This window comes from Pseudonaja textilis, chromosome 2 (genome assembly GCF_049901715.1).
Source record: "Pseudonaja textilis isolate UNSWEBS1 chromosome 2, rPseTex1.2, whole genome shotgun sequence".
Classification (NCBI taxonomy): Eukaryota; Metazoa; Chordata; class Lepidosauria; order Squamata; family Elapidae; genus Pseudonaja; species Pseudonaja textilis.
This window is the reverse complement of record NC_141991.1, coordinates 43869296-43883149: the sequence shown is the minus strand read 5'-3', so window position 1 is coordinate 43883149 and position 13854 is coordinate 43869296. Positions and strand designations below refer to the sequence as shown.

At 38.8% G+C, this 13854-nt stretch overlaps 1 protein-coding gene across 6 annotated transcripts in view; it reads right to left on the bottom strand.

Moving 5' to 3' along the window:
• The window catches only part of GRIP2 (glutamate receptor interacting protein 2), a 494881-nt gene that overhangs the window by 119422 nt on the left and 361605 nt on the right, over nt 1–13854 (bottom strand). The window contains exon 1 of one of the 6 annotated variants that reach the window (XM_087923754.1): nt 1332–1644. The exons of the other annotated variants lie outside the window; for them this stretch is intronic. Coding sequence (XP_087779880.1) covers nt 1332–1383 — 52 coding nt within the window. The 5' untranslated portion in view covers nt 1384–1644. Of the gene's footprint in view, nt 1–1331; nt 1645–13854 lie in introns of those variants that run through there. 6 annotated transcript variants of the gene reach the window in all.

Here is a 13854-nt window from a genome sequence, read left to right as displayed (position 1 = left end):
TGATAAAGTTTGCTGCAGTTCACAAAATGAGTCTTTTAATAAAATGTGTTATTGGAAAGGATGCCAACATTGATTTTTGGCTATCTGAGACTAACACAGCTCTCCCAAATACATAGAAGTACATACACAGGTGATTGCATACACATCTCTCTGCCTGTGTATCTGTCTTGGTCTATCTACCTATCCAAAATCTTGAGGATGAATGCAATTTGAATATCTCCATCAAATATTCCCCTGCCAAAGATATTTTCACTAACAAAGAAACTATCAGGAAAAAGGGTAATGTAGCTAATAAGAAGATTTAAACTAATATGATTAAATTTGAATAAATTACTCCCTCCTTTTTTCCTTTCTCTTTCCTGAATCTCTCATAATTAAGATTATATTTATGAGATAGGTATCCTGTATGATTTTATTCTCCATTATCCTGCACAATCCTAAGAAAAGCTTTCTAAAAATATGACACACCATCCATAGAAATGTGTTTCGGTAGCACAAGAGAAAAACTGCATGCAGTTTATGGAAAGCTTTGCCATATGGAATGCAATTGGATTCTTTTTTCTTTCTTTCTTTGCTGGTTGTTAAAACCCAAGTTAGTTCTACAGGCTTTGAGTTCAGACAATATTTTTAATTTACCATTTAGCCTGACTTGCTGGATGATTTTCACATTTCTTTTAATGGGATATTTTATTTCTTATTTTTCTATTTTAAAAGAGATGTGCTACTAAGTAGAAGAAAAAAAAAATTAAAAACACAATTGACATCAAAAGTCTATCTTTACTTACCCATAATACAACAATAGCAATAGCAACAACACAACTTTATTTACATATTCCAACGATGTTTTTTTCAGGAGGCAACTGGACTTTCTTGTTTTTTCTTTGAAGACATTTCACTTCTCATCCAAGAAACTTCTTCAGTTCTGTCAGGATAGTGGAGAATTCCTTCCATTCGCCACTATCCTATCAGAGCAGAAGAAGCTTCCTGAATGAGAAGCAAAATGTCTTCAAAGAAAAAAACAAGAAATTCCAATTGCCGCCTGAAAAAAGCACCTTTGGGGTAACCATGACCTAGATGACTGAGAATCTCTGCAAACTTTATTTACAGTTCTTATTTGATCTACTCCAACTGTTTTACAACCCTAACCAAAATATTTTAAATGCAATTAATAAGTACAATAAAAGCATAACTATAATATTAAAAACAAATTGCAGAAAGCATTCCCACCTTTAAAGCTCAAGCTTATAGGACTGCAAAGTACCCAAAATTAATCTAGTCCTGAAAGGTAGATAATTAGGTGAACCATGAAAAAGAAATATCCATACATTTACCAGGTGTTGATCTTGACAGAAGAAAAACTTTAATCTTAGAAGGTAGTAGCATTTCACTGATCTTGGCTGATCGCAAAAAGATAGTTTATCCCTTGTGAAACACCACCACAATCACTGTAAGCCAGGGTGGAATGTTTATGGGGAAAATAGAAAAAAAATCATCAAAGAAAGTTACAGTACAAGTAATTGCACTGTTGCAAGAAAACTGCAGCTGTGTGCAAATGTCTAGGTACCTCTGGTCAAATTGTAGAGGTGTCTGCAAGACCTCTTTTTTTTTTCATAAAAATGATGAAAGCAATGTTGAGGTGCAAGCTCCAGCTCTTTTGTAAATGTGTGCAATGTCACAATGCATGTAACAACATGCTTGCATGGCACTGGTACAACAGTGCTTTTGTCATTTGCCATCCCCGCTTCCCCCAGAGATGCCTCTGTCAAATTGAATGTTCAATGAACCCTAAGTGGACAGAAATAGATGCAACCTCTACATGAAGTTATAAAGTTAACTCATTTGCTACAAACTTGAAAGTACACTTCAGTCAGAACTTTGTAATGCCTCCTTCAGCAGAAATAACAACTTCCAAAAAGGTTTTGCAGACAACAAATAAGTTTTCTTTCATATTACTGTATTCCCTCCCCCCCTACTCTTGTTTGCAGCTCAGGAGGATCCTTGCTTGTTTGCATATTTCAAAGCTCCAAGCATATCTGGTATGGTTTTTGCTGAACAATTCAAACCCAAATATTTTGCCTCAAAAAGTTTCAAACTTCTTAAGATTTTCTTTCCATTTCATGACTTTTATGATGAGCGTGAAGAAAAGGTTTCCTCCTGGTAGCTCTCTGGAGCAGATCATTATTGTGTAAACATTATAGCACCATGGAGAGCTTCTTCAGTGACAGCTGAACTTTTCAGCAGGTTGTTTGCTTTGATCTGTGGGTTTTGTTTTATAAATCTGACCAGTTTGGGGGCTATTCTAGCAGAGATTTGGGGGATAGACAGACTTCCAAATTTTGCCATGACTTCAACAGTTCCATGTGACTTCCATTTCTCCATGTTTCTCACAGCTGAAACTCCTAGCTGGAAGCATTTAGAGATCTTTTATGGCCTTCTTCTTCTTCTTCTTTTTTTAGTATTAAATTATCTTCATGTCAAGTGCTCAGACACTGTTTAAAGGGCTCCACAGCAGTTATAAATAAACAAAGCCACAAGAAGTTAGAAAGGGCAGAGCATTTGCTCAACTGTGGAAATGCCTTCACCTGGCTAATTGTAGGTCAAACAAATCAACCACTTATTAGAGATGTGTGAATTTTTAAAAAGCCGACTTAACATGTGTCCAAATTTCTTCATGGTTTCTCATTCTGAATCTGTGACCAATTGTACATAAATTTAATTTGATTGAAAGATCTATAATGCCACCCAACTCCAACATATGAATCCAGGAGATGTACAACATAAATAATAATGAAGTTAATAATCACAAACAAGCTATATATAAATACAAAAGCAAAAATCCAGTGTTTGCTTTTTCTATTTACTGCATTATTTACAATTTACTACCTCCAGTTTTGGTCATAATACAAAAAAGATGTTGAGACTTGGAAAAAGTACAAAGTAGAGCAACTAAGACATATGAAGAATGTCTTATAAAACATATGAAGAATGGTTGCAGGATTTGAATATGGCCAGTCTAGACAAAAAAAGGACTAGGAGGGACATGATCAGTGGTGGAATTCAATTTTTTTTTTTACCACTGGTTTTGTGGACATGGCTTGGTGGTGGGTGTGGCAGGGAAAGGATACTGTAAAATCTCCAGTCAGAGGTGGTATTTGCTGATTCTCTGGCTACTCAAAATTTCTGCGACCAGCTCTCCAGAACTGGTCAGAACCTGCTGAATACCACCTCTGGACATGATAGCAATATTCCAGTATTTGAGAGGCTGTCACAAAGAAGAGGGGTAGGTCAATTTATTTTCCAAAGCACCAGAGGGCCGGACAAGAAACAATGGATGGAAACTAATCAAGGAGAGAAATAACTGGAATTAAAGAGAAACTGTGATGACCCAGAATGTAACACAAACGTAACAAAATCCGAAATATAAATAAATGTCCTTTAATGCCTCCACCTTGGCCCCACTGTTCAATAATACTCAGTTGGAAATAAAATGTACTCAAAAATGGTCTTCAAAAGAAAGCAATACAGTCCAAATTTAATGAGCAGATACAGGTGAAACTACAGGTGAAACTACAGTGATGAAATTTCCACAACGGAACAGGAGAAGTATTTACCAAATTCAAGGAGATAACAAGGCACAGTCTGCTGGAAGGACGCCAACCAAGATAACTTTAGACCAAAATAAAATGCGCTTTGCTTCTGACAACCTGTGTTTTAACCGTCTCTCTTATATACTCGTTTCCCCAGCTGCAACCAATGAGGAGGATCATTGCCGCTTCCTCTCTCGCAAGCCAAGTTGTTGCCTTCTCTGTTCTTCCCTGCATGTCCTAGGATGCAGAGGGGATGGGCCTGGTTCTTCCTCTGACTGCCCAACCAGCCTCAGCCCTTCCCCAGCCTCCTCCACTAACCTCCGGAGTCACACCTCCACTCCCAGTCAGCTGTTCCTCCTCTCCCTCAGAGTCTGACTCTCTCCCTCAGAGTCTGACTCTATCAAGGGCATGACATAAACTTTCTAACAGTGAGGACAGTTAATCGGTGGAACAGCTTGCCATCAGAAGTTGTGGATGCTTCATCACTGGAGGTTTTTAACAAAAGCCACCTGTCTGAAATGGTATAGGTCTCTTGCTTGAGCAGGGGATTGGACTAGAAACCTCCAAGGTCCCTTCCAGCTCTATTCTGATTGATTGAAATGTTGAAATGACAACCAAGCACAGAGCAAAACAAACCTCAGAGTGGGAATTCACAATTATCTGTTTCCTAATACCAAGGGATCCTATAGTAAATATTTAGGGTTATGCATTCAAATAATATCCATTCAAATAGTAAATGTGCATTCAAATCACTTGAATGAATCATTCCCCTAAATAGTTGTCCTAGATCAGTTTGGGTTTTCCTTTTCTTGGCTACAATATCCTTTGCTGTGTGGGATGGGGGGAGTCAGCAAGCACTAATGGTGGCCTTTTCAACTTTCATTAGAGATATCTGGCTCCTTCTGGGTGCTAATTTGGTCTCCTACTTTGGACATTATCTTTAAACGGGGCTCATGTATACATCCAGCTGGTTCACTATGGGGATTAACATTGCTGCTTCCTAAGAGATGGGAATTGATCTGGAGTCCATCACAAATGACACATTCTTTCTTCTTCTTCTTCTTCTTCTTTTTTTAAAAAGGTAGTTATGTAGGAATGAATGCTAGATAAGATAGGAGCTCCAGGCAATTTTCATCTATGGGAAAGGGAATAAATAATGCATAAAATAGGAGATATGGTTCCATAAATTAAGAAGGTATGAGATTAGAGAAGCTTAACTGGTGAATATTGGTGGGTCACATGCAGATATATATATATATATACACATGTAAATCTTATAAAGGTAAGAACATAGATTTAACTAATTTTAAAAATAAAGTTCATTCTTCAGGCAGCCCTATATTTTGGAATTCTGAAATTTCGCGCATACTGCAGAATTATCTGAATAAACTATTTGAAATATATTATTACCTTGAAAGTTCAGTGCTCAGAAGCAGCACTTATCTAATCATCATGTCTAGTGGAATGCATCACAGAGTTTTCATTAACAGTTATTGAGTTTTATACCAAATAGATTTTTTTTTTTTAAAAGGGAAGGGTACAGGCAGAGAAAAAACTGCTTTTTGAGAAAAGGGCTAAGAATTATTTCAATCAAATTTGGTAAGAATTTTGAATTGTTCGAAGTATATATTCTCTGGGGCCAACCTTCAATTTATATATCTATGGCTCTTAAAAACATAGGCGAGCAAGCATAAACAAGCAAAAAAGGTACCCCCCCCTCAAAAAAAATCCATCCGTGATTGGCAGACTGTTTATTAAGATGCCATTTTCTAAGTTTATTTCCTTATTTTTTTTTATCAAAAAATTTGCAGTTGCTGTATTGAACTGAAAGTGCTCATGATCTTTACAGATAATCAGAGTTGGAAGGGACCTTGTAGGTCATCTAGTCCAACCCCCGCCCAAGCAGGAGACCCTACACCATTTTTGACAAATGGCAGTCCAATCTCTTCTTGAAAGTCTCAAATGATGGCGCTCTCACAACTTCCGAGGGCAAGCTGTTCCATTGGTTGATTGTTCTCACTGTCAGAAAGTTTCCTTTTATTTCCAGGTTAAATCTCTCCTTGTTCAGTTTCTATCCATTATTCCTTGTCTGGCCTACAGGCACTTTAGAAAATAGCTTGACCCCTTCTTCTCTGTGGCAGCCCCTCAGATATTGGAACACTGCTGTCATGTCTCCCCTGGTTCTTTTCTTCACTAGACTAGCCATGCCCAGTTCCTGTAACCATTCTTCATATGTTCATAGTCTTCAGTCCCCTAATCATCCTGGTTGCTCTTCTCTGTACTTTTCTAGAGTCTCATCTTTTTTATAATGTGGTGAGCAAAACTAGATGCAGTACTCTAGGTGTGGTCTTACTAAGGCTTTATAGAGTGGTATTAGTACTTCCCTTGATCTTGATTTTATCCCTCTGTTAATGCAACTTAGGATTGCATTAGCTTTTTTGGCTGCTGCTGCACACTGCTGGCTCATATTTAGCTGGTTGTCCACTAAGACTCCAAGATCCCTCTCACAGTTACTCCATTCTTTAAGAATGGAAAAGAATGGGACAATTAAATATGGCTGCCTTAGCATGCCCACTTTATCTTGGGCTCCCTGGAACTGTCCCACTATGGGCATTCATACTCACCTGGCCCTCCGCTTCTCCCCCATCAGTGGTATGCACTGTGTGCGTCCTGCACAGCCAATTGGTTGGAGACAAATGTCCCTCTGCAAATGTTCTGACCAAGGCTTCCCAAGACTGTAATTAAGCACCTGCTAAGTTAAAACACATCTTGTTTTATTTCAGCGCTGGGAATTATTTTCATTCCCAGCTGGTGATGAGTCCCAAACAGTCCCTTCGAGATAAAAACCCACCTTTCTGTCCTTTGAATTGCTGCCAACAGCTAGAGTTCCAAATGAATTATAAAAAACCAACTGAAGTATAAATCCACATAGAGCTTCAAGGGTTAATCCTAATAGAATGAATGACTTTGCTTCCTGCAAAGGTTTCATCACCTTTGCCTGTCCTTTATACCTTATGGGAGGGACAATCATCTCCCAGCCTTACTCCCAAGTTGCCCCTTTTGTTTCAGCTGCTTTTGCCATCTAGCAGCTCTGTCCACATGCGCACTGGGAACAGGCTCCCCTGGGTCCTCTGCCTCGCTGCTGCCAGACTCTGGAGATTCCGGATGCAGAACTTCACTCTCAGATGATCCTGGCCCCATCTCTGCATTGGACACAGGAACCTCGTCCGAGTCCTCTCAAGACTCCTGGACTGGTCTCCGTTTTTCCCCACTGTCCAATTTTGCTGTCGTCTGCCGGCAAACCACAACAGCGAATCAGCAAGAAGGAAGAAGTGGAGGAGGGGCATTGGCAGACCAGTAGTGGGTGAGGAGCGCTAGCGGAGAGCCAGCTGGATATGAATGCCCACGGTGGGTCAACTGCGGTGGGAGGATGAACATGAAGTGGGTGTGCTAAGACAGCTTCATTCAGTTGACCTAGACCTAACTGGAGACCAGCATCTCATATTTTCTTAATAATATTTAAGATCAGATGCAAGTCTGGCTTCACAGAGTGGATAAGGGAGAACTCTGTGTGGAGAATCCTGAGCCCCAATTAACAGTTTAGAGGAAGAAAATAGGAAGCGCTGTATAAGAATTTTCCCCCACCAAATTATTCCCCACAAAAATTCACTGTGCTTTTCTGTATTGCAACCTTCCCCTCTTCAAAATGAAGACAAGGAACTTTTCCAGGCTTCAATCTCTTCCTCTGCTTTGGTGACAGTGATGGCCAAGTACTCTCTCTGATCACACTTAATGTAGCTCATGATTGATAGATTTATCTTCTTTTCTCCTCCCATCCATGCCAGGAAAGCAAGCACCAATTACTTTCCCATCTCGGTGCTTGTCTTTTAAGGAGTGATGAAAAGTAAATTCCAATACTTTCCCGTTTTTCTTGTTTGCTTGGACTAGATGGGGATCCCTGACAAAATTCATGCCAATGTATTTCACTCAATTTAAAAACAACAAGAAACAACCCTCAAGCAGCATCAACCGCAACAACCACAAGAAAACAGCCACCATTTTGCCAACTCAGCATTGTTGGAGGTTGACTAAGGAAAGCAGAGAGCACAGATCAGCAGACACCTTGGGGAATGAATGTTAATTTTTGCCAATGACTCACTTCAAACTTTAAGTGACATCCCGGAAGATTTAAGAACAAAGCTTATCAGGAACCTTGGCAATAATTTTATTGTCTCCCTAAATAACAGAACAATAATAGGAAGTCCACTCAGCATTGAGGTGATACCTATGACCAAATTATATAATTACTGTACAATGAAATATCCCTTCAAATCAATTGGAATTTTAGTGTTCTCTGGGGCCAATCACTATCTTTCAGACTAATCTGTCTCACATCACTGTTGTAAAGACAAAATTTGACTGCAGAATGCTATGTAATTTGTCCTGAATCAATACATCAAAATAAATACATTCCTGTCAATCTCAGGAAGCTCAACAGAAGTAAACTAAATTAGGCCCTAAATGACAGACCACTACAAATGACCCCTTGGTCATTTGTAGTGGTCTGTCATTTAGGGCCTAATGAAAACCTTCAATCTGAGAAGTTGAATAATTTTTTTTCAGAAGTTGGCGGAGATGACTTCTATAATATTGGGAAGAAAACTACATGGAGGTCTTAGTGAAATCTTCAGATATAGTTTGCACTGGCAAATTAGAGAGTTTTTCCAATAACAGACTTCGTTTTCATGGCTGAACATAGTCAATATGATTGGTTGTTTCTCAAATAAAAATGTGGCCGCTATTAAAACAAATTGCTGAGCAGGGATTTCAGCTGGAAATTCAATTTCCATTCAGCATTACCTCTACCATTAATTATATTCATATATGGCAGAAATAGTATCAGAGCAGCCCAGATATGCTTTTCTTGATCATATCTGGAAATACTTGCAAACTGCAAAACTATTTCCCAATATACTTAATTCTCATTCACAATCAATAGGGCTTAGGAGTATTTAATAGAATATCGGATTGCAGTTTAATTGATTACACCTCCAAGCTGACACAGGGCTATCTCTTGCAAAAAGGCATTTAGTGGCTGAAATTAAAGAGGTATTTTATTCAAAGGCTTTGTATTATTAAAATTATTCAAAACCATAAAATGCTGAAAATCTGCCTTGAGTTGCCCCAGGGCTAGCTCATCAATACTTCAGCCACCAAAAACTCCATTAATTCTACCTGAAACCAAAGGGAATCATACCTTTGGTATTAGATATATAGTATATATCACTGATGGCTAACCTTTTTGGGCTCCCGTGCCAATAATTGTGCGTGCACTTGCCTGCTCGTTCTCGCATGCCATCACCGAGAGGGCAAGGCATGTGGGGGGCCCCCTTGCCTCCTGTGTATGCGCATGCAAACCACACGACTTACGTGACCCACGCGATCTGCGCGACCTACGCTGCATGCCTCTGAGCATGCACACGCTACCCACCACGCACGCCATGTGCTTCTGCGCATGCACAAGTATCTCCTGCATGCTGCCGCGCCCCCACACATGCGTGCCAGATACCCAACGATTAGCTGTCAGGCAGGCGCGCATACGCAGTAGACCTTTTCTGGGCGAGTGCTCATGTACCAACAGTAATGGCTCTGCATGCCACTTCGCATGCCATAGATTCGCCACCATGGGTATATATGTTAATGCTATTTGAAAAGTATAGAGATATCAAGTAGATTATGGAAGCTTTGCCCCAGAGCAAAATGGAGGAGGCAGGCAATAAAGCCAGAGCTTATTTAAAAGAGTGATTCAAAAACAACCCCATCCATTTCAGTTCAATTCTCAATTGAAAGACAATGAAAACTCATCCCCTCCATTTATATTGGATAGAGGGGAAATTGCTCCCTTTTTGCCTAGGGGACAGCAAAGAGGAGTGGCCCTAGTCTCGCTCTCTTCTCCCCTCAGCTGAGACGTATGGAAATGGTACATTTATTCTGTTTTATTCTTGATGAAGGATGAAGAAATGAAATTGATTTGGCATAATGGTTAAGACCGAGGAACCTGGAGACTGTGAGTTCTAGTACTGTCTTGGGAACAAAGCCATCTTGGGCTAGTCACCTTCTCTCAACCCTAGGAAGAAGGCAGAGTTGGGGTTCAGCCAGTTTGCACCACTTCGGGAGAACCGGTTGTTAAGTTTCTGAGCAGTTTGGTGAACTAATTGTTGGAAGAAATCATTAGGGCAGAGAACTGGTTGTTAAATTACTTTGAATCCTACCACTGGAAGAAGGCACTTCTAAAAAACTTTGTCAAAAAAAACTGAAGGGGCCGTTCCAAGAATCAGACATGATTGAATGGAAGAAAAAAGGATTTACCAAATGACAAAGAGTTAAAACTGACAGGAATAAAAGCCAACTAGACCCAACATTTTTTGGTTGATTTGCCCTTATAATTGGTGAAACAATAAGTCCATACTTTCCTGATCCATCAACTGGAAGTTCCTACTCTGTCAGGCATACAGTTCATACTGTTGTTGGGGAGTAGTTGAATAAGGTATAAAGTATATGTATGGAAAGGAACATACTTTACTAGTAGGAAAGCACATTTACAATTCATGCCTGTACCATTTTGTACTTTTGTCAACCTTTTAAAGTAATTTAGCAGTGATGATTCATCCATTGCTGTGTAAGTCTTTTAAATGGATGCCTGTAGGTTCCATTTTTAAATGTCATGAGTTAGCAAACAATTGTTCAAGGAGGTTTTAGAAGAGTAAGCACAGCTTCTAATCCTGCAGTACTCCCATGTAGCTTGTTCAAAAAGCCTGCAACTGTGCAGTTGAGTAGGATACAGTCCACATTACAACAACAAAAATTATGCAAAATTAATCTAACTCTCATGCAATTAAGGGTGAAAGGCTCAAATGACAACTCCATTCTACTTTAAAATACAGCATGTAAAAGGACGACAAACTTGATTTTGTTTTATTATAGGCTACTAGCTGCAAGTGTACTAAAGACATTAAATGACTATTAGGGCTGTGCAAAGCTTTGGATGCTTTTCATGGGCACACTTGAGAAGAAGCAATGCTCCCTTCTACACTGCTTTATGGGAAATGCAGATCCCTGTTTTTAAACAGTGAACTACCACATTGCTTCATGTCATGGTGTTCCAATGTCCTCTCTGGGTACTTCCTGTAGCCAGATGGAGCTTCTGTAAATGTCCTACTTGCAAGTTTGGGCTGTGCAAAGTAGCCACAATTTGCCTCATTGCATTGCTCTGCACTACTCCATCTCTCTTGTCTGCCTTGTCTGGTATCCAGAAGAGGCTCCTGCACAGAAGTTTCTTTTCATGCTTCCATTTTGTTACCAGAAGTATCATGAGATGCTTTTGCCACAGTGCCTTTTCCATTGATGGGACATAACTCTGGCTGTCTCAGACAGGCCCAATGAATACTCTTTAAAAGTTTTCAGAGATCTGCTCTGAGAAAATGTCAATATTTCCACCTCGGACCCTGACGCTACACTCTTCAGTCTACAACAGTGATGCCTGTTGTTTGGAAAAGAGAACTTGTGTGGTGCAATTATTAAACTTGGCTGGGAAGGCCTAGCAATGGAATCTCACAAGATGACTTTGGAGCAGTCATTCGCTCAACCCCAGTCGATCTCACAGTTGTTATGGGGAAAACATGGAGGAAGAGATACTTATATATACCCCTTTGAGCCCCTGGAGGATATAGACAGGATATAAATTTGACAAATAAATAAATGCCTGGTAGCAAAATTACAATGCCATGCCATCATTACAGCTTTCAGGGAGAATTTATATGCAGGAGAAATGACAACTTGACAGCCAAGAAGTTTCCTCTCATACTAATAGCTCATGTTTTTTGTAAAATAATTAAGAATGTAAGAATGTTGTAAAGTAAGAATGTAAAAAGTAAGTAAAGTAAGAATGTTGCTGGCATAGCACTGAATAAATGATGATTATTGTCTCTTTTTCTTGGCTGGTTGGAGGGAACTCTAAATGGCTTATGGAATTCCCTGCTTATTCTTAGAGTTTTTTAATCAGCACAACTTGAGACATTTATGTTTCCATTTCAAAAGAACTGAACCAATCAGACAGTGAAAATGTTGTCACGGAACAATGCTTTCAATTTAACTTTTGGGTTTTTTTTAAAAAAAAATCTGCACTTGTCAAAGTACAAGAGAAAGTTGAGCCTATTGCAAGAATCAAAATGCAAGACTAGCAGAGCACAAATGACTATTTTGTGTTTATTTTTACCCAGAAGGGATTTTCTTTTGCTAGACGTCTACCCTAACAAGTGAGAGATAGATTCTAGGATCAAGACTAGCCACATCAACTAGTACTCTAAAATTACATCCTTGGACTTTCAAGAAAAAATTAAGCTCCGTCCCAATGGGATAGACATCTCTGACATTCCCCAAGCTGGAAGAGCTATGTTTATTTTCTTGCACGTTCAAAACATTATGCTATCCAAGTTTCTGCTTGTTAAAACAAGATATGCACTGGCTTCAGTGTCTCTATCCACCCATTTCTGACACAAACTTGACTTAATAATTTGTAATACTTTTTAGATGATAATTATATTTTGTACAACTGAATTCAGAGAGCCAGTTTGGTTTAGTGGTTAAGGCATCAGGAGACTATGAGTTTAAGTCTCACCTTAGCCAAAAAAGCCAGCTGAGTGACTTAGGCCAATCATTCTCCCTCAGCCCAACTCACCTCACAAGGCTGCTGTGAGGAATATAGGAGGAGGAAGGTGTGCTGGATATGTTTACCACTTTGAATTATTTGTAACAATACTAAAAATGAGATGCAAAGAAATAAATAACAATAAATAGCAATGTTGGGATGTTTTCAGAACATTTAAAATAGACAACTGCCTTAACTAGCTATTAGAGTTTCTTGGATAGAGTTTTAAATTGCATTTCTACCCATCAGGAAAATGATACAAAGTTTGAATACAAGCAGTCCTTTTTGGCAATGACAATTAGGACCAGCAACTTGGTCACTAAGCAAAGTGCTTACGAAGTGAAACTGTGATTGTGATTATGATCTTACTTCAGCTTTCATTTGTTTCACAAAGGGCATAAATGTGAAGATTTATGTAAAATTTCTTTTTCATTACTATTGTAACTGTGAAAAGTTGATATTCTAAGCAGCCACTAAATGAAGACAACCTATGTAATTAAAATTTCAATAAGAAAAGTAAGGGGGAAATTCTACTGAAAAGTTCCCAAACAATCATGCAGGTTTCAGTGATTACCTCATATGAATGATACTATAGCAGTCCCATCAGTATGAGGAGGAATGCTGGGAATTGTAATTCAACAGCTGGTCAGCTACAGTTACTCCAGGCTTATGTGACTGTCTATCTTCCATTTTCCATAAATGGGGGAATTCTTCCAAAGTTCTTAAAAGCAGAACTTTGTCTAAAAGTTTCTTAACGTCAATCCATTTTTTCAGCTTCAATTAATCTCCTACTGGCAACACAGTCTAGGAAGACACATGCAAAGCACTATAGAAAGCATCAACACAATATTGCCAAGAAACATGTGTTTGAGTCATAAACAAAGATGGAAGGCAACACCCAACTGTTTGGTTTCCTTTTCCTTCCCATCCTGTTCTTTGCATCTTTTTATTAACATTTTATTATAGAAGCACATTGCAAAGGGACTTGTGAATCTGAACAGAATTTCTTCATTAGATTAGGATGGGAATATTGTCCAGCACTGTTAAAAATATAACCTACCTGTGTAGCTTTAAAGAGGGTGGGAAGATTTAAGGAGCCAAAAATATATCAACAAGAATATAATATGAAATTGTAAATGGACAACATTGCTATAGTAGCCATAGGAATAATCACTGTATCAGCCGGATGGCAACAGACACTATCTTCATTATTGCAGCACAACTTAAAATCAGAACTGAAATTCATTAACCTCTCCAAAGGCTTTCAATATGGTTAACACATCATGGTATGAGCTCATGTAGTCATAGAATATAAACTCATATAATTGTGGTAGATTGTCACAGCTAAAAAAAGCCTACATTAGTTGTCTAGATTCTGAAGCCAAAAGTACCCTGAATAGGAATATTCCTGAATATTCCTAACATATAGAAACATTAAATCTTCCATGGGCATCTTAATAGGTTATGCCTATTAAGATTGTTAATACAGCCCAATATAGTTAATACAGTACTCCATTTGCTCTTTCCAGATTTAACTCACTCCTTCAGCAATTTTTGATG